At 39.1% G+C, this 22,177-nt stretch overlaps 1 protein-coding gene across 12 annotated transcripts in view; it reads right to left on the minus strand.

Moving 5' to 3' along the window:
* KCNH1 (potassium voltage-gated channel subfamily H member 1) overlaps positions 1–22,177 on the minus strand; it is a 560,131-nt gene that overhangs the window by 250,767 nt on the left and 287,187 nt on the right. For all 12 annotated transcript variants that reach the window (XM_077157706.1, XM_077157712.1, XM_077157711.1 and 9 more), the window contains one exon: positions 19,957–20,386. In XM_077157706.1, coding sequence (XP_077013821.1) covers positions 19,957–20,386 — 430 coding nt within the window. The remainder of the gene's footprint in view (positions 1–19,956; positions 20,387–22,177) is intronic.

Consider the following 22,177-nt stretch of genomic DNA (forward strand, 5'->3'; position numbering starts at 1 on the left):
AATCTTCTCACCTCTTCCCCCAAAGAACAACAAAGGGCCATCATGAACAGGATTAGCCCTACATGCAGGGCACCTGCAGCTCTGTAGAACTCACTAGCAATTTTCCTTATATGTGATTTTTTTCAAAGCCTCCTAACTCTTTCATTTTGGTCTTCCTACCAAGACCCCTCTTCCTGCCAACACTTCTCATGGTGACAGTGGGGTTTTATCACCATGTAGCTATGATTCAGAGTCAGAACTCTAGATGATGAAAGCTAAAATTATTCCCTCTCTCACACACACAGAGAAGCACAATAGGGAAAAGTGAAATGGAAACATTTTGCGAGTCTGTAAAGTCACAATCTGGTGAGGATTTATGGAGTTGTTCCTGACAGCAACTTGTTTTGCAGCAACCTCACCAGAAGATTTTCTTCTTGATATGTGGTTCCAGAAACAAACTTTTATCAAGCTCTTCTGTGCTGTCCCTAATCTTTTTTTATCATCTTTGCCCACAATATCTCTTCCATACCTTTCAACCCCAACCCCATGCCTACTGGCATCCCGACTAACTGAAACTAGTGATTAATGAACAAACAAAGAAGACCAAGAGTGATAAAAGAATGGTATTATCATCAAATAACAGGCCATCTGTGGCTCTGTGCTAGAAAACAGACAAAGATAAATGTTCTGAAAGGGGAAGAACCTTTGATTTATGCCATTTAATTTGCATCATCCCATTTTACTGATGAAGGAACAGGCTCAGAATTAAGTAGTTTGTACTCTAATTATTCGGTAGCATGTCTCTTTGGATCCTATGGACTTTCTCTGATTTAAAAAATGAAAATTATGCTCTTGACTGAAAGTCAGTTGCATATACAGTTTGACTGGTTTCTTTGGCAGTAGAGACGGCTTTCATAAACCATCGATCCTGTCTAATTAATCTCCTTTATGGGTAGTATACATTCGGGGTGGGGGTGGTGGTGCTGTTCAGGAGATGGCAGTTTTTGGTGTAAACAAGCTGGCCAGTCATGGCTGTGGCATCTTCACTCTAACAAACTGAGTGATATAATCCAAAAATCACTAGTGGTTCCTCAAAGTGAAAAGTAAACTCTGTATCCCAATGATTTTCTAAATGGAAGACTACAGGATTGAAATTTTAATGTTTAAAGAATTTAGCAAATTGTCCTTATTGCAACTTGAGGCAATATCAGTCTCTGGACATGTGGTGTACAGTTGGAAGTGGTCTCCAAGCAGAAGCCTACTACAGGAAGGAGTCTGAGGTGCTAACAAGCCAGGAGGCACAGAGCAGGCACTTAGTTCCCATTAAGATCAGCCATCTTTCTTTCCTTCATTGTCCTATTTGGCAAAAAGGGGTGGTAGCTGCTTCCTCTGCAGCCCTCTGCTTCAGGGCCTTGCTCTAGGGTTATCCTCATTGCTGTGCATGGCTAGGGTGGCAGCATAGTCTGGTAGAAAGACAAAGAGCTTGGAGGTCAGAAATCTGGGCTTAATTATGGCACCACCATTCACAATTCAGTTTCCTCACCTATAAACCTGGGATGATAACATCTGCATCATAAGGGTATTAAAAGAGTTGAATGAATAATGTGTATAAAGTGTTTTACACATATTACATGCTCAATAACTCATCATAACTTATACTATTTTTACTTTCCCTCCTTACAAGTGATGAAAACACTTCCTATTATTCACTGGCCAAACGCTACCTCCCTAGCCCCCACTGAAATTATCACTGTCTTTCTAGAAGTCTAAATTCACGGACTGAATCTACTGTTTATTCTAAGAACATCTGTTGCTTTCTATTTTCACATGGTTTTGTTGTTATGCATTTTTATTTTCCAAATGAGATTATGAGTAAATTGAGGATGGGATAATATTCTTCCTTCCTTCCTCCATTCACTCAATATTTATTGAGCCCGCATGGACCAAGTATTGGCCTGCACAGACCCTGCCCCAAGGCAGCTTAAAGTCCAGGTGGGGAGACATCTGCAAACAGATTCATCAAGGGGATGAATCTCTCGAAGGTCCTCAGGGCCTGGCCAGGTCTCTCCCTAAAGAAAGGGGGTATGTACCTAACCTTCATAATATTGACTGGGTGAGCAGCCCCTGTTCCTGTAACACCTGTCCTCTCCTTAATAGAGAGTCATCTCACTTCATGTCAATTACTTATGTCCTCTTCTGGTTCTCCCACCAGAATATAATCACTGTGAGGGCAGAGCTTATGCCTATCTCATTCACTGCACTATCCACAGAACTAACACAGGCAGGCACATCGCCTGGCACACAGAAGGCACTCACAAAATGTTTATTAAATGAACAAAGATGGGAAACCACTGATGGTTGAGTAAACCATCAGTAAACCATTGATGGTTGAGGTCCTAGAAAACGGTAGTTAAATGTAACATTTGTTCTCTCATGAACCACATTTATGTATTTTAAAAAAATATTCCCTAGAGAATTTTCCTCCCAACCATTTTAAGGGTATAAAGGAGAATAGAATTATTTTATTCTCTGTATTATTTCTCTCCAACTGCATGCAGTTGTCAGTCTAACGATTGAGAATACGGCTTGATAAAAAGCAGTATGAAGAAGTACGAACTTTGACTGATCAAGTTCCTTGCTGAGAGTAGTACAAAAGCCTTAAGCATTTGAGAGTAGTACAAAAGCCTTAAGCTTTTTACTTAAGGCTTTTGTACTTAAGTAAAAGTACAAAAGTGCAGGGGTCCATCCACTGCACCCCTTCTTATCAAGCTTTGAGAACATCCCATGAAGGGATCAGCTGCCACAGTCTACTGGCATCACTTACAGTACTATAGTTACCTGTGCCATCTACTGGCTGTCATGTGATCTGGGAGAGGAGGAGCGCCAAGCTGTTGGCTAAGTCATGGCTGAGTACAATTCTGCTTCTAACTAGCTATGTGACCTGAAGCAATATATTCCACAGTCTCTTTATTCATAAATTGGGAAGAATACTACCTGTCCTGTGAAGTACTGAGAGTTTCAAAGTAGATAATAAACACAGAGGTGTTCTGGAAAGTATAAAGCAAAACAGAAAAAGACTTAATGATAACAACATTTCCACATGATTCTACTCTCCATTTAGATGAAAATTATGCTTTTAAAAAGAAATGTTTTGCAAATGATTTCAGTATCTATAAGATCAGAGATAGTACACCACTCTCATCAAGTTGGCTTTACAGTGGTAGAGGTTCCTAACACCTCAAACTTTTGTTGTAAATTCCTCTATCCAGTGCAGCAATCCAGCTATGAATAAGGATAATGTCTTCCTACAACACAGCTAACCAGATATTTTGTCACCATTATTATAATTAAAAATAATAGAGACGTCTTCTAGGGAAAGGAACACTTCCCTGCCATCCCTCTGCTGTCCCCTTCTCTGCCCAAATCTTAACATGCCTCAGACAGACAAATAGACAGACACACACCCTACAAACAGCATTTACCTCTTCCACATTCCAAAATACTCAACAAGGGAAGCAACATGACAAAGTGAAAAAATTTGATGTCAGATAAAATTGGGTTCAAAATCCAGTTCTGGAGGAATTCTGGGAAGGTGGCCAACTAGAGGAGCTCAAAATTAGCCCTGCTCGACAGAAAACTTAGAGAAGGGACAGGAGGATGACTGAGAACGGCTGACCTGGGAGAGCCTTCTGCACCACATACAGCAGCCCTGGCTGCAGAGGCCGAGGAACCAAGAGACAGAAAGCTGGAGTCTGGCATGGAGGCGTGGAACTACAGAGGCCGAGGGAGGGCATGGATGGGAACACAAGACTAGAAGTAAGCCAGGCTGCATTTATTGGGCACTACCCTCAAGAGCACAGCACCATGACCGGCGACTTACCCCACACCCCACATCACACGTACCTGAACCCCATCACCCACTCCCATTCCCTGCTCTCCTGACACCCTCACCCCACCAACCCACAGTACATGTACCTGCCCCACACTCCCACCCCAAGTGTAGCCCAACCCACCTCTCATGTATCACTCCCAAGCACTACATCCCCCTCCCTGTTCCCCATAGGGTGTTGCCAGTGTATAAAGTTTGTGGGCACTAACCTCCATACCTAGGCAACCCCTGCCCCCTACCCACAGTGTCACACAGCCTCACCCTGCCCTCCCTGAGCTCAACACATCCAGTTATGGCACTCCAGGCCCACGTATGTGCACAGGCCACTAATCATGCCATTTAGCTCTGGGAACCACACTTTATAGCAGTCCTAGAACCACACATGTGCACAGCCCTCAGCCACACTTACGGTTCTGAAAAGTGCCAACCTGTGCAGCTCGGTCACTTCTGCCCTGAATGCACAAAGGCATAATGCCGACCTGCTGGTACAGCTCTACACAGGCGCATAAACGGCCCTATGCCTTAGACCAGTGCACACCAGGGTTACACCCCCACACTGCTGCACCCACACAGCTACATACTCCCTGGCCGCTGGGTGCCAAGTTCACAAGCATCACCGTAATATCCCCAACCAGCACCCACACCTGCCCTGAAACAAACCACAGTACTGAATGCTCTACCCGTGCCTTCCTCCCTGCTGTACAACCATCTTACAAACACAAGGCCTTACACTACTGAAAGAAATCAACTCCCAAAGTAAATCAAACAAGATACTTACAGGTGATGAAGACAGCAGCAGATCACTAAGCATATCACAATGCAGGCAGATACAGCCTTGCTTAATGACCAAATTAAAACACCAGAGGAGACACAGACATTGGAACAACTAAGCAAAGATGTTCATATAACTCTACTTAATTGCAGGATAGCAAATGGCATAAAGGAGATCAAGAAGACAGCAGAAGAGAACAAAGAGGAATTTGAAAGAATAAAGAGAAAAATAGCAGAAATCCCAGAGATTAAAGACTCTGTTGACCAAATAAAAAACATACTAGAGGTATACAACACCGGATTTGAAGAGACAGAAGAAAGAATAAGTGATATAGAGGACAGGATAATTGACTTCGAAGACATAAAACAGCAAATGGCAAAAAAGATGGAAAAAATTGAATGGGAACTCAAGGAAATGATAGACAAAATAAAGCTCACAACTACATGAATCACTGGTGTCCCAGAAGGAGAAGAGAAGAATAAAGGGCTAGGAAGAGTAGTTGAGGATATAATGGGGGAAAACTACCCAACCCTCATAAAGGACATAAATATTCAAGTCAAAGAAACCTAAAGAACACCAAGCAGAATATATCCAAATAGGCCTTCCCCAAGGCACACAGTAATCAGACTGTCAAATGTTGACAAGAAGCAGAAAATCCTTAAAGCAGCAAGAGAAATCAACTACATGTAAGAGAAATCAAATAAGACTGAGTTCAGACTACTCAACTAGCACCCTGGAGGCAAGAAGGCAATGGTATGATATATTCAAGACCCTGAAAGAGAAAGACTTCCAGCCAAGAATTCTCTACCCAGCCAAACTGTCTTTTAAATTTGAGGGAGAGATTAAAGTTTTCACAGACAAAGAAGTCCTGAAAGAACCTGTCAACAAGAGATTGACCCTACAAGAAATACTAAAAGGATTTCTGCCAGCTCAAAAAAAAAAAAAGACAGGAGAGGGAGGTCTGGAGGAGGGCACAGAATTGAAGAGTTTCACTAAGGGTAATTTAAAGACTACAAAGAGAAAGAGGGAAAAGAATATATAGATCTGACAAATAAAATAAAAAAGATAAGATGGTGGAATCAAGAAACACCTTTTCAGTAATAACTTTGAATATTAATGGACTAAATTTATAATTAAAAGATTCAGATTGGCAGAACGGATTAAGAAACATAATCCAGCTATATGCTGCTTACAAGAGACTCATCTTAGACACAATCAAATAGACCGAAAGTGAAAGAATAGAAAAAGATTTTCCACACAAGTTGTAACCATAAGAAAGCAGGAGTAGCTATACTAATATCAGACAAAATAGACTTTAAATGTAAAGACATCATAAGAGACAAAGAAGGACACTATATACTAATTAAAGGGTCAATTCACCAAAAAGATATAAAAATCATAAATGTTTATGCTCCTAATTAAGGAGCTCCAAAGTACATGAGACAGACATTGGCAAAACTGAAGGGAGCAATAGATGTTTCACCAATAATAGTAGGAGACTTTAACACTCCACTCTCCTCTATAGATAGAATACCCAATCAGAAGATCAACAAGGAAAGAGAGAAGTTAAATAACTTGATAAATGAATTAGACCTAACAGACATATATAGGTCATTGCACCCCAAAGCACAAAGTTATACAGTCTTCTCTAGTGCTCCAGGATAGATCATATGCTGGGGCATAAAACTGGTCTTTATAAATTTTAAAAATTGAAATTATTCAAAGCACTTTCTCTGGTCACAATGGGATGAAGGTGGATCTCAGTAACTACCAAAGAACAAGAACATACACAAATATATGGACATTAAATAACACACTCTTAAATAACAAGTTGGTCAAAGAAGAAATTGCTAGAGAAATCAGTAGCTATCTGGAGATGAATGAAAATGAGAATACAACTTATCAGAACTTATGTGATGCAGCAAAGGCTATGCTGAGAGGGAAATTTACTGCTTTAAATGCCTACATTAAAAAACAAGAAAGAACAAAAATCAAGGACTTAACAGAAAACATGCAGAAACTTGAGAAAGAACAGCAAACTAACCCCAAAGCAAACAGAGGAGCAAAAATAACAAAGATTAAAGAAGAGATAAATGAATTGGAGAACAAAAGAACAATAGAAAGAATCAATAAAACCAAAAGTTGGCTGTTTGCAAAAATCAACAAAATTGATGGGCCCACTAGCAAGGCTGACAAAGAAAAAAAGAGAGAGAATGTAAATAAACAAAATCAGAAATGAGAAGGGGTGCATGAAGAAATAAAAGAAATCATAAGAGGAAAGTATTAACAACTATACACCAACAAACTAGACAACTTAAATGAATGAAATGGACAAACTCCTGGAGACACACAGACAAGCTATACTGACTCAGGAAGAAATAGAAGACCTCAACAAACCAATCACAGGTAAAGAGATTCAATCAGTCATCAAAAATCATCCTACAGGGCGGGCCGCGGTGGCTCAGCGGGCAAAGTGCTTGCCTGCTATGCCGGAGGACCTCGGTTCGATTCCCGGCCCCAGCCCATGTAACAAAAACGGAGAAACAGAATACAATAAAACAAGAAAATGTTTAAAAATGTTTCCCTTTCTTCCTTCCTTCCTTCCTTCTATCCTTCCTTCCTTCTCTCTGTCTTTCCTTTAAAAAAAAAAAAAAAAAAAAAAAAAAAAAAAAAATCATCCTACAAAGAAAAGCCCAGGGCCAGATGGCTTCACAGGGGAATTTTATCAGACATTCCATAAAGAATTAACACCAATCCTGCTCAAACTTTTCCAAAAATTTGAGGAAAAAGGAACTCTACCTAACTTATTTTATGAAGCTAATATCACCTTATTACCAAAACTGGGTATAAGAAAGGAAAACTACAGGCCAAACTTCCTAATGAACATAGATACTAAAATTCTCAATAAAATATTAGCAAATTGAATCCAACAGCACATTAAAAGAATTATACACCATGACCAAGTGGGGTTTATACTAGGAATGCAAGGATGGTTCAAAACAAGAAAATCAATTTATGTAATATAGCACATCAACAAATCAAAAGGGAAAAATCACATTATCATCTCAATTGATGCTGAAAAAGCATTCAACAAAATTCAGCATCGTTTTCTGATAAAAACACTTCAAAAGATAGGAATCAAAGGTAACTACTTTCAATAAGATAAAGGGAATATATGAAAAACTGATAGCCAGTATCGTACACAATGGAGAGAGACTAAAAGCCTTCCCCCTAAGATCAGGTACAAGACAAGGATGCTCACTATCACCACTATTATTCAACATGTGCTACAAGTTCTAGCTAGAGCAATCAGCAGGACAAAGAAATAAAAGGCATCCAAATTGGAAAGGAAGAAGTAAAATTCTCATTATTTGCAGATGATATGATACTATACTTTGAAGATCTTGAGAAATCTACAACAAAGTTATGTGAGCTAATAAATTCAGCAAGGTGGCAGGATGTAATATTAATGTGCAAAAATGAGTAACATTTCTATACACAAGCAATGACCTAGCTGAGGAGTCAGTTAAGATCAAAATTCCATTCAAAATAGCAACTAAAAGAATCAAATACTTAAGAATGAATTTAACTAGGGACATAAAGGACTTGTACACAGAAAACTACTTAACACTGCTAAAAGAAATCAAAGGAGACCTAAATAAGTGGAAAGACATTTCCTGCTCATGGATAAGAAGGCTTAATATAGTTAAGATGTCTATTTTCCCCAAATTGATCTACAGATTCAACACAGTATCAATCAAAATTCCAACAATCTACTTTAAAGATGTGGAAAAGGTAACAATCAAATTCATCTGGAAGGGAAAGGGACTCTGAAAACCTAAAGGCATCCTACAAAAGAAGAATGAAGTGGGAGGATTAACACTCTCTGACTTTAAAACCTATTATAAAGCCATGGTGGTCAAAACTGCATGGTACTGGTACAAAAACAGAAGCACTGACCAATAGAATTGAATCGAGAGTACAGAAAGAGACCACCAAATCTATGGTAAACTGATTTTTGACAAGGCCCCCAAATCCTCTGAACTGGGACAAAATAGTCTTTTCAATAATTGGGCATAGAAGAACTGGATATCAATAGCCAAGAGAATGAAAAAGGACCCATATCTTACACCCTACACAAAATTGACTCAAAGTGGATCAAACACTTAAATATAAGAATTAGCACCATAAAGCTTCTAGAAGAAAACATAAGGAAACATCTTCAAGACCTAGTAATAGGAGGTAACTTCCTAAACTTTATACCTGAAGTTCAAGCAACAAAAGAGAAAGTAGATAAATGGGAACTCCTCTAAATCAAATGCTTCTGCACCTCAAAAGACTTTGTCAAAAAGGTGAACAGGCAGCTAACTCAATGGGAGAAAATATTTGGAAATGACATATCAGACAAAGGTTTGATTCCCTGTATATACAAAGAAATCATACAACTCAACAACAAAAGAACAAACAATCCAATTATTAAATGGGCTAAAGATATGAATAGGCTATTTTTCTAAAGAGCAAATACAGATGGCTCATAAGTACATGAAGAGATGCTCATTTTCACTGGCTATAAGGGAAATGCAGATCAAGACTACAGTAAGATACAACTTCAATAAGATACAGCCTTAAGAATGGCTGCTATTCAACAAACAGAAAACTATAAATGTTAGAGAGGATGTGGAGAAACTGGGACATTTATACATTGCTGGTGGGAATATATAATGGAGCAGTCACTATGGAAGACTGTTTGGCGGTTCCTTAGGAAACTAAATATCAAGTTGCTCTATGACCCAGCAATAGCACTACTTGGTACATACCTAGAAGAGCTGAAAGCAATGATACAAACAGATATTTGCACACTGATGTTCACAGCAGCATTATTCACAATCACCAAAAGATGAAAACAAACCAAATGCCCATCAACAGAGGAGTGGATCAACAAAATGTGGTATACACATACGATGGAATATCATGCAGCAGTAAGACAAAATGACGTCCTGAAGCACATGACAAGATGGATGAGCCTTGAGAACATAATGCTGAGCGAAATTAGCCAGACCTAAAAGGGTAGATACTGTACGATTTCACTTTTATGACTAGCATAAAGGTAAAATCCGAGGCTTATAACACAGAATATAGGGGACTTAGAGAGACACATAAGCTAGAGATGGGTGAACCGTTAGCTAATGAGGTTGAACTCCAATGTAAGGGAATAAATAGGAGTGAAGATGATTCTCTACTGGGTCTAGAAGTAATATTACCATATAGAAGATGAACAATATTCAAAGGGGCTGTATAGATCTACGTGTCCCACTGATTCACACTAGAAATATGAATGAGTTCTCATAAGAATTACTTTAAAGATATGATTCTTGTATAAAGAGTGTTGAAGTCCAGGGTACGGGGGGAAACTGCTATTGCATGCTATGAGCTACGTTCTAAAGGAAATCATCAGCACTATCACAGCAACAATGGAGGTAAATAATGGGGTTAGGGACAAGAGTTAAGAGGAGGTTTAGATTTCCCATTTGGTGTGGGTATGTTTATTGGTTTTCTGACTTTTAGGAACAATGAAATTATCTAGAATTGAGAATGTTGATGGTCTGTGGACTTTGGCCCTCTACATGATACCTGATGAATGCAGGTGGCTGAAGGATGGATGGATGGAGAAGTAGATTGGTGAACGATGGTGCATACTTCTGAACAAAGGCTGTGCTGCTACAAAAAGGAACAATGTCGTGAGGCATGCAATGATGTGAACGAACATGTGGGACATTTGTTCAGATAAAATAAGCCAGGAGCAGAAAAACATCAATGGTATGGTCACCTTTAGAAAATGTTTATAATTTAACAAGGACCTAGACTGTTAGCTTTTAGAGCAGACACATTAAGTCTGGAGTGGTGATTTTTATTTCTGGATTTTGAGAGGCTGTTTTATATATATATAACCTGATATTCAGAGATAAGAATGAAGCTGAACAGGTTGGGGTTAAAGTAATTCAGAACACAGGGGTAAAGAAAACAGTGTCTATATTTTAGAACCACACATACTCTTTGAGACCAAAGAAAGATTTATTTAGTCTGGTACTGAAATTTTCTGTAGCGCATTATCTAATTCAACTTATCTGTATACCTCATTTGAACAACTGAAGCACAGTAAGCACAGAATAAGAAAGAGTTCCTTTAATCCTGTATTGATTATTGTAATGCCTGAAAACATCCTAGAGTATATTAAGCATATAATCAAAAAGTATTGGCAAAGTCCCCTGAAGGAGAGGAGAAAGACTAGAAAACTATTAAACCTTACCATCAGGGAATCCCCTGATACTGTGTCAAACCTTAGGGATACCCAAATCAATAGGCCATGCCCTCGATCATGGGGCTTACTCTTGTGAAGCTTATGTAGGTAGTGGAGAAGTTTAGACTACCTATAGGCATGCCTATGAGTTACTTCTGAAGGACCTCTGTTGTTGCTCAGATGTGGCCTCAGTCTTTCTAAGCCCAACTATGCAAGTGAAATCATTGCACTCCCCACTATGTGGGACATGACATCCAGGGGTGAAAGTCTCCCTGGCAATGTGGGAGAGGACTCCCAGGGATGAATCCAGACCTGGCACCATGGGATCAACGATTACATCCTGACCAAAAAGGGGAAAAGAAGTGTAATTAATAAAGTATCAGTGGCAGAGAGAATTCAAATAGAGTCAAGAGACTACTAGCTTCAGGTAGACCTTGCTACCTGTCATAACCTGCCAACCCCTAACCAGAACCATTCCAGCCAATCCTAAAGAACATCTATAGCAATATATAAGAGTCCACAAGTGTTCCAGGCACTAGAGCAATTTTCCAGAAACCTACAACCTCTAGATGGGTCCCTGGTCCAGATAAGTCCTGAAACCTAGCCCATCCTCTTCAGAACATCCGATAGTTCCATCTCCCTACCCCATATTAGTGACAGACCCTTCCAACAGCAAAAATTTAAAATTGCCATAGCCCAAACAACCCCATAGAGAGGTATGGAAAGATAAAAGGTAATGGTGGAATTATACATAGAAGATAGGATTTAACAAATGAATATGACTGCTGAAGGATTAAATTGATACCTCTTCCAGTCTCCAGTATTTTAGAGCTGTTAGAAGTAAAAACCTAAAATTGTGAAACTGTAACCCATGTCAATGTCTAAAATATGTTCTACAACTAATTGTGGTGCTTTGCCTTTTGAAATTTATAGTTTTTTTTGTATATATGTTACTTTTCACAAAAAAGGAAGGAAAAAAAGTCGATTGTGAAGATGAAAAAATATTTAATCCCTCTAGCCTCCCATATTCTGGAGCAGCTAGAAGCAAAAATATGAGAGCATCATATGGTAGTCTATGACAACTCTGGGATCTGTCCTGTAACTACTTGTGAAGAGGGCTTTGAAAACTATTACTCTTTTATTTGTTTGCTTTTATACATGTTATACTATACTATAAAAAAAGTTTAAAAAAAAAACTGCAATGGAAAAAAAAAAACCCAGTTCTGCCATTTCTTAAACTGTGCCCTTGGATAAGTTACTCAGTGTCTCTGAGCTTCAGTTTTCTTATTTGCCAAACAGGGCTAATAAAGCCTATTTATGGGGTTGTCAGGTGGTTAAATTAAAACTTTATGAGACATTCCCAGCATGATACTCATCATGTTTTGGGTATTCAATACAGACTGTTTCTAGTTCCTTCTCTTCCTCTCCACAGATAGCACCCCTACTGCTGTTGGTGATGTTTCCTGCCCAGTAAACCAGCCAGGCATGGACAACAAGGCCTGGGAAGCCTCTCCTGGCCACATAAAATGATTTTCTCCTCTTTTAACAGCTTCCTCTAACTAACTTTAAAAGAAGCATAGTATCTAGGGAGCCTCATACCCAGTATACTTACATTTAATGACCTATATATTAAACTGCAATGCTCCTGATATTTTTGCTCTTGATTTTTAACTTTTTTTATAGTATAGTATACCATATATACAAAGCAAAGAACTGAAAAGTAATAGTTTTCAAAGCACTCTTCACAAGTAGTTATAGGATAGATCCCAGAGTTTGTCATAGGCTACCATATGATGCTCTCATATTTTTCCTTCTAGCTGCTCCAGAATATAGGAGGCTAGAGGGCTTAAATATTTTTTTACCATCACAATCGACTTTTTTTCCTTCCTTTTTTGTGAAAAGTAACATATATAGAAAAAGCTATAAATTTCAAAGCATAGCACCACAATTAGTTGTGGAACATATTTCAGACTTTGACATGGGTTACAATTCCACAATTTTAGGTTTTCATTTCTAGCTGCTCTAAAATACTGGAAACTAAAAGATATCAATTTAATCCTTCAGCGGTCATATTCATTTGTTAAATCCTTTCTTCTCTGTTTAACCCCACCATCACCTCTGATCTTTCCATACTTCACTTCAGGGATGTCTGGGCTATGGCAATTCTAAATGTTTTATATTGGAAGGGTCTGTCACTAATATGGGGTAGGGAGATGGAACTATCTGATGTTCTGGAGAGGCTGGGCTAGGTTTCAGGACTTACCTGGACCAGGGACCCATCTAGACGTTGCAGGTTTCTGGAAAATTACTCTAGTGCCTGGAACACTTGTGGAATCTTATATTTTGCCACAGATGTTCTTTAGGATTGGCAGGAATGGTCCAGGTTTGGGGTTGGCAGGTTATGACAGGTAGCAAGGTCTAACTGAAGTTTTTTAAGAGCAACCTCCAGAGTAGCCTCTCGACTCTATTTGAACTCTCTCTCTGCCATTGATACTTTATTAATTACACTTCTTTTCCCCCTTTTGGTCAGGATGAAATTGTTGATCCCACAGCTCCAGGTCTGGATTCATCTCTGGGAGTCCTCTCCAACATGGCCAGGGAGACATTCACCCCTAGATGTCAAGTCCCATGTAGGGGGAAGGGCAATGATTTCACTTGCAGAATTGGGCTTAGACAGACTGAGACCACATCTAATGCTCCTGATATTTTATGCAAGTTTAATTCTTATAAAGTAGAGCACTCCCACAGAACCAACAAGTATTTAAGAAACACCATTATGTGCTGAGTCTTATAATTGTGCTGCTGGAGGGGAATAGGGGAGAACTAGAATTCTTTGAGCATCCTATGTGTGAAGCACTGTTCTAGGTACTTTATATCATTTTATTTATTTTTTCATCCTCAAAATCCAGTGAGGTGGGGCCTTCAATTTCCATTTTCAGTTGAGAAAACTTCTGAATGTCAAAGAATTAATCAAAGACAGAGGTATGCTTGGACGCCATAAGTGTAGGGTTCTAAAGCCCCATGCTCTTTCCCACATTCCAACAGCATGTGCTCAGGCATGAAGATAAAGAGCAGGAGGTGGAAGACCCCTAGGCCCTGCCATCAAGAGCTTAGACTCTCATACGCACTGGACAAAATATATTCCAGGCAAGGAAAGTAACTATGAAGACACAAAAATTTTACAGAGCCACATAAGATAAGAAGAAGTAAATAAATCCAAAACAGGCTCTGTCAGCCTTAAAAGCATGAAGACAACTAGGGGTTGAGAACTGGGTAGGAGTAACCAGATTTAGTTTTTGGAGGAAAGGAGATATGAATGCAGAAGACAGAAAGTGACTTGAGGTTGTATCAAAGATGGGGATACCAAATTGCAATGCACAGCGGCAGCTAGAACTTCTTAAACAAATCTACAGAAAAATCTATAGAGAAAAAGATGATATGCTAGCTAGGAAAAAACACTAGGAATAAATGGAAAATGAATGGTTATTTCCCCCACAGCATTCGTGACCCTGTCCCATTTACCAAAATAAGCACAGATCAAAAATGAAATTAAACAGCATTTCCATGCTCCTAAGAAGGAGGCAGCAATAATTATTTGTTTTGTTTTTGAAGAACAGGAAAGAAAAAACTAGGGATAGTGAGAAACAATCACTGTTATTAACAGCAACAAAAATCATGACATTTAAATGTAAAAATCTTCAACTTTTTCAAAGAACTATCTTGTATCATTATCTCACTTAGTTCTCACCCATCCAAGTGAGACTGTCAAGGAGAGTCTCTTACCCTTAATTCGCAGGAAGAGAACATCAGGCCAGGGAGGTTAAAGGGTGCAAGCCAAAACAAAGAGTAGATCTGGAATCTGAACCAGTCTCTGAAGTAGCCATTCAGGGATGAAGTTCAAATGGCATCTGCCTGTAATGGAGCGCTACATGCTTGCTAGAGGATAAAAGGGGTGAAGGAGGAAAGCTGAGGTAGACAATGCCAGTCATCCCCCAATATGGTCTCCTTTTCTAAATTATTATATTTCTTCCTGGGCACATAACAACCAACTGAAGAATACATTTCCAGCCTCCCCTATAGCTAGGTGTGGTCAGATTGCCAATTTCAGCCAATGTGATGTGAAGAAAAGTGATGAGGTCTTTTTGTTTACTTACTCTCCTACTTTCTGGGGAAAAAAAGACAAGATGGCTGAGACTGGAACAGCCACATGGGATCCTGGTATGGAGTCATGTGCTGAAGAGAGCAGGAGGCCTCAGTCTATGCCTTGTTGATGCCACTATTACTCTGGGTCTCTTTCCAGTATTAATTTATCTAACTAATAAAGAAGATTTGCCAAAAGCACTGAAGACCCCTTCTAAAATTCCAGAGCATTCCCAATTGTTCAGATTCAATAAGTTAATATTAAGAGTCCCACTTTGCGTCTGAAGTCTCCTAAGAGTACCTGTATGGCCTCCTGGGAGGTGTGACACATTTTTTTATTTTAGAAGTACCAGCATATTGGTACAGAATACAAAAAAAGGACATTCAGCAAAAGTGAAATAGAAAGAATTAAGACAAATAAATAAGATCATGAAGGAAGCAGAGAAAAGCTTATACTTGAAGGCAGTGACAATGCAAGCTGAAAGGAGGCCACAAAGCATCTAACTAGACTGCACATTGGTGAGGCAGATAGATTAGGTATTCAGGGGTTTGGGTTACTAATGTCCCTTCCCCCAAAAAAGAAAGTGACAGAAGAAACCATTATGGACTAGACCCATTGGTGTCCAGGGGGAGGTTGACTGAAGCATTAATCAGGATGAGATCTGACCCAGCAGAATGACTCCAGCACTGACATCCTGCTTTGTTTATAAGGAGGTGAGGTAGAGTAGGACAAGGGAGAAAAAAATGAATTCAGAGACAGGTTTCATACAGTGCTGAGGAAGAAGATCAAATGTTCAGTTCAGAGAGGGTGGAGACTATCTAGAGTTGGAGTAAAATGTCTAGACCACCTGCCATTATCAGAGAGAAACGAAATGAATGTGCCTTATTTATGATGACAAGGATGCCTGCAATGACATGATGAGGAGAGAATTAGAAAAGTGCAAAGTCCGTATTAAGAAAATGGGAACTGTCTTTTCACCATTAAATTCCCCCTAGCAAGCTCTCCAAGACCGACTCCATAAAGGGACTTCCTTCTCTGAATGGTCCCTTAGAGGCCTGAGCAAGGCTCAACTCACAGTGAATGCTCTGTCTCTAGGGTTCAGACACTGGCCATTGAGCCAACAGGGCCTGTCTCTGTCCCTCCCACCCCATTCCACCACCACCAGACAGCTGATTTCGTGAAGGAAGCAACTGCAGCTGCAATCTGTGAATTCTTAGCATTTAGCCTGGTGCCTGCAGGGAGGCACTTGGTGTGCTTGATGAATGGAGGATATACTCTGCCAGGTGTCAAGAGGAGGCATCTTCTCCAACATCTCCAGCACACCAAAGAGTGACAGTCCACTCACCATAACTCAGGTGAGCCCACACAGGGAACACCACATGTGGCAAGAGGAGGGAGGGAGCTCAGGGTAGGGGCTGACTTGCCCCTACTACACCCGAGACACTATCATGGAAGCTCAACATAAAACCAAATGGTTTGAGACACCATAGATCACCTAAACCCACAGCAAATCATAAAAATTCATTTTAGCCAAGAGATTTCACCTCTTCATAATCCAATTTCTAATCCCCTAAATGAGGAAGGTGGTAATATTTGAAAATATTTAGTTTTCCTTCTTTCTGGCATCCTCTGGGGAATGAGCCAAGTTGTAATGAGATGTTCAGATCCAGAGCACGGAGAGGAGACACAACAGAAAGCCTGGGTAATTTATATCATGCCTAACATACCGTATCAGAAGCACCAAAAGAAACTATTACAAAAGCACAAAAAAATTAAAGGGAAAGAGGAAAAAATTATATTGTTACCATGACTTCAAAAGCCTGCTGGTTTTGTGCCTCTTAATTCTTAGGGAATGCTAGGCCATGGAGCCTGCCTTTATACTGGGAGAGAAGCAGCACTGACACCTCAGCATACATGCAGTATGTGGTCAATGCTCCCCTTTGAGAGAAATCACAATTCTGGGTGTCAGTCCAATCCCATGCATAAAGTGAGGACTTAAGTGTGCACCTGTGGTCACACATGTACAAGACAAAACAGAACCCTGTAAATCATCAGCAGTTGCCCTGAACCATTCTCAAAAGTTTTTCAATATATGCATTTACAAAGATAATTATCACCCTATTACATAAAGTGTAATAACTTTGTTGTTAGTGTGAGAATTTGTTGGATATGTGCCACACCAAAAATGAAGCAGCTGTGTAAGTGACAACTGAAGAATAGGTGGTTTCCTAAGCATCTGGCCCCCAAGTCTGTACCATAATCTTGTTCTTATATTAAAATAATAACAAACATACAAAGAATTCCCACTGTAAAAAAAAATTGACTTGTTAAAAGATCATAGAGAGAGAATTTTCTATGTGTCATTCTGTGAGTATGGTGAGATTGTCACAGTCTGTGCTTCAAACACACCATCACATGTGGGACTCAGTGGAGAGAACTGGGGTTCTAATTCAGAAAGGCCTGGAATTGAGTCCTGTCTCTCCTGCTTACCAGGCTCATGTTCTTAGAAAAGTGAGTTTAACTTCTCTAAGCCTCTGTTTCCTTGTAAGATGGAGATAACAGTCTCTAACTTTTAGAGCTGTTGTGAGCAAAAGATGTTATACGTACAGTACTTAGTACAGTGTCTGGCTAAATAACAAGTGTTCAAACAACAATGTTACTGTTAAGTTCCATTTCAATGGAATCACTTAAACTTGCTGCACACTTATCTATTCAATCATACTTCACTGCATAATGCAGAGGTAACTACCCATGTATTACACTTTCTTTTTTTAAAGAAATGGTACTACTTCTGCCAGCTCTGAGAAGGTAGAGAAAAGAGGTGATAATAATTATCAAGGTTTCTTTCAGAGACTAAGCCCAGGAAATTACGCTCTTCATAGAAGAATGGTTCTGAAAAAACTAAGCTGCTTATCCTTATTATATGTCACCAGAACTGTTTTCTTTTTTCCCTTCTTCCAGGTAAGATGTTACAGGTAAGTCTTCACATATTTGAAAACCTTTGGGGAGCCCATGATATGTGGCCCATTTTCCATCTGATCACTCTTAGCAAATTTTCCATAATGGATATAATGATGGATTTCAATTGACAAAGTATCTCATCTCCCCCTCTAAGTGACAGAAATTGTGCCCTAAACACAGCACATCTGGTTGTTTCCTGGGTGGCCCAAGGCTCACAAAAATGCTGTAAGCACTGCCTAGGAAACAAGTGTTGTTAAGGCTGAAATAGTTCTGGAAGAGCAAAGGTTTTAAATCCTTTTACATGACATGAGAAAGCACCTCAAATTCTAATTAAGCTCAGGCAATTAGCCACCCACAGATGCTTAACACTGCTTCCCATGGTCAGGCAATCAGCTCTATTAAAACCAATTTTAAAGCAAGGAGCAAACCCAAAAGCTGCACTGGACACACACTTCACATAAATTAATTACTCCCTTCTCCCATTTTGTAAATACTCTGAGGCAAGCTCTGTACCTGCAGTGAGGGTTCTTATGAAAGGGTTATCCAAAATGATGAGGCAGTTGCAAAAAAAGGAGCTGGAAAGTAGCAAATGTTACAATTTGGGATAACAAAATCCATTCACAAAATGGGACCCTGGATCCCTCCTCTGTTGGACAAAACAAGTCAAGCTGAAACCTCAGATTTCCCTGATCTTCAAATTCCCTGCTTAGCTTAACAATTAATTCATTAACTTCACCCTACAGATAGCACATCAAGCAGAAACAGTTTCTGTCTGCTAGGAACAGAGCCCAAGATTCATGCTTGGGCTGAATCTTGGGCTCTGATGCTTCACCAGAGGACTGTCCTCTCCCCAGGTCACAATATGTCATTGAAGTGACAACAGGATGCACATTGAGGCCACAGGATGACCACCACACACTGCTCACTTGAAAATTTCTCAAATGAAAGTCTATCAACTCAGGCTCATCTCATTACTCTAGCCCAGCTTAGTGCATTCCTCCGTAAGACTCCCTTGAATAGAAAAGTATCAGTCAAACATTGTGTCTGGACTCAGTGGCAACAGCAACAGTTACACAATGGTTAGTGGATAAATGACTCAGATTTAAGCATCTTCCTCAAAAACTAGGGTTATCTTTCAATTCTGTGAAGTTAATCCAGTAGCCATTACTTCTCAGCTGAACAAAAGCCTTTTTACTCTGTGAATTTTGGGAGGTGAAAAATTTCTCAACTATCAAGCAAACATCAAACCACTGATCTAGTAAGCACTGTCCAATAGCAAAAAAAAATTTTTAATTTTCTAGTAGCCACATTAAAAAGTAAAAATAAACAGATGAAATTAATTTGAATAGAATATTTTACTTAATCCAATATAAAAATATCATAATTTCAACATTTAATCAATATAAAAGATAATTAATGAGATATTTTACTTTTTGATGCATAATTTTTCTTGTACCACATTGGACTGTGCAAATCTAGAATTATGTTTAAATGGAATAGAAAGACTTCCACAATTCACTTTTACGTGAATAAACAGTTTACAAAATTGTATGTATAGCATGATCTCATTTTAATCTCATAAAATATATATCTATGTGTTCAAACATACATAGAAAATAATCTGTAAGGGCAGAGACCAAAGGTAACAATAGTCATCTCTGAGAGGTGGAATTATAAAAGCTCTCCATTTTCAATTTTGTGCTCTTCAGTATTGTCTATGTTTTCTGAGTTAGCATGAACTGCTTTAATTATCCAGAAAATTTTAGATAGTCTCTTTTTTTAAAGAAACATTTGACTCTTGCTTAAATTATTACACCCCTGTTCATGCTGGCACTATAACCAATGCCTTATTTCCAGCTAACAGAAGGGAAGGTCAAACAGTATGCCCCCTAAGCCCCAGCATCTGTCATACTCACAGCCAATCATCATGATGGCCACCGCAAAGATCTTTTCAATGTCAGTAGAGGGGGCAATGTTCCCAAAGCCCACACTGGTCAGGCTGGTCATGGTAAAATATAATGAAGAGATGTAGACGGAATTCTTGCTGGGACCACCTTCCCACTTCCCTGAGCCGGAGCCATTAAACTGATAAGGAGTACCAATGTCCATCGCAAGTTGGTAGAGCCAGCTGTTGTTGCGGATAGTCTTGGTGTCCTCATCAAAGATCTCATAGTCCCCGATGCTGTACCAGATGCAGGCCATCCAGTGAGCAGCCAGCCCGAACACACATACCAGCAGGACCAGTACAGCAGCTCCATATTCAATGTAGTGGTCCAGCTTCCGGGCCACTCGTCCCAGGCGAAGCAGCCGCACAACTTTCAGGGAGCTGAACAGGCTGCTGATGCCCTGGGGGGAAGAGGAACACACCATCAGGACCAAAGAATCAAAGATACTGCTTCTTCCCCTCCTCCCTTCCTGAGTTGTTTCCCTGAGCATGAATGAATGTATATTTCCACAAGATGCAAAGTCATATAATCCTTAAAATTCATTTAAAATGAGTAGCGGTGTAGGAAAATGCTTACCATGTAATATTAAGCGAAAACACAAGAGATAAAATTGTGTGTGCATATACACACATATATATACACATTTTAGATATTTATATGATTTTGTTCTAATAATATTGTGCATAAGTATAGAAAAATTGTCAGGAAACACATCAAAACATTACCAGGTGATTATCAAATCACTGTTGACTTGACATTGCCAAATTATGGAATTACAAGCAATTTTTGTTATACATGTATAAATTTACTTCATTTTTCTAATTGGAATGTATTGCTTTTTCAATTAGAAAAAAAATTTTTAAAACAAAAGTTGAAATTTACAAAAATAAAAATGAATTAAATATCTTAACAAAGAAAAGCCCAGGACCAAATGGCTTCACTGGTGAATTTTGCCAAATATTCAAAGAATCAATACCAACCCTTCTCAAACTCATCCAAAAAACTGAAGAGGATAAACATTCTAATTCATTCTATGAGGCCAATATCACATTAATTCCAAACAAGAAACAAGAAAAGAAAATTAGAGACCAATATACCTGATAAATATATATGTAAAAATCCACAGCAAAAAACTAACAAACTGAATCCAACAGCACATCAAAGGATTATTCACCATGACAGAGTGGGGTTTATCCCAGGAATGAAGGTGACTCAATATAATATACCACATTAATAGAATGAAAAAAAATCCACATGATGAACTCAATTGATACAGAGAAAGCATTTGATAAAATCTAACATTCATTCTTTATAAAAACACTCAGAAGAATAGTAATAGAAGGGAAAATCTTCAACATATTAAAGGGCATTTATGAAAAACACACAGCTAATATCATACTCAACAGTGAAGGACTGAAAGCTTTCCACCAAAGATTAGGAACAAGATAAGGATGCCCACTTTCACCACTCCTATTCAACATTGTTCTGGAAGTTCTAGATGGAACCATTAGGCAAGGATAAAAGTAGAGTGTGGTTATCAGGGACAGGGGTATAAGGTTTCTGTTTTGGGAAATGTGACATTTTTGATAATGGATGGTGGTGAAGGTAAGACAACACTGTGAATGCGATTATCCCCAGTGAATGGTGTGTCTGGAATAGCTGAGTTGGGAAAGTTCATGCTGTTTATATGTTTCCAGAATTTGAAATTTAAAAAAAAAAAAAAAAAAAAGAGCAACCAAAAACTGAACTAAAGAAGCAGCTGAGAAGAATAAAGAACTGGACTCTGTTTTCCCAGGAGTACTATAAATGCTTGGAAGGGCCACATCACTTCTGTCAGAACAGGGATTGTAATCAGACATTATCTACTTAAACATGATCAGTCAAGGAATCTGAGGGCTAGAAGGAACCTCCTTATTTCACCTGGTATAGTCTCCTCCCTTCTGGCTGGTTTCTGCTGCTCCCACAAGGATAAGTTTATTCTGCAAATAGTAGTTCTCTGGGAAAAGCATATGGTAGTGGAAACAATACTGGAGTAGAAATCTGAAAAATGGGTCTGAAGCTCATGCAAGCCACTAACTTATGAGTGAATCAGGACAATTCAGATACTTCTCACATCCATTATCTAGACAGTGAGGGAAAATTAACATTTTCCTGATGTTAACATGTCTCTATTTCCAAAAGGAACTGGAAT

The sequence above is a fragment of the Tamandua tetradactyla genome, chromosome 4 (genome assembly GCF_023851605.1).
Source record: "Tamandua tetradactyla isolate mTamTet1 chromosome 4, mTamTet1.pri, whole genome shotgun sequence".
NCBI lineage: Eukaryota > Metazoa > Chordata > Mammalia > Pilosa > Myrmecophagidae > Tamandua > Tamandua tetradactyla.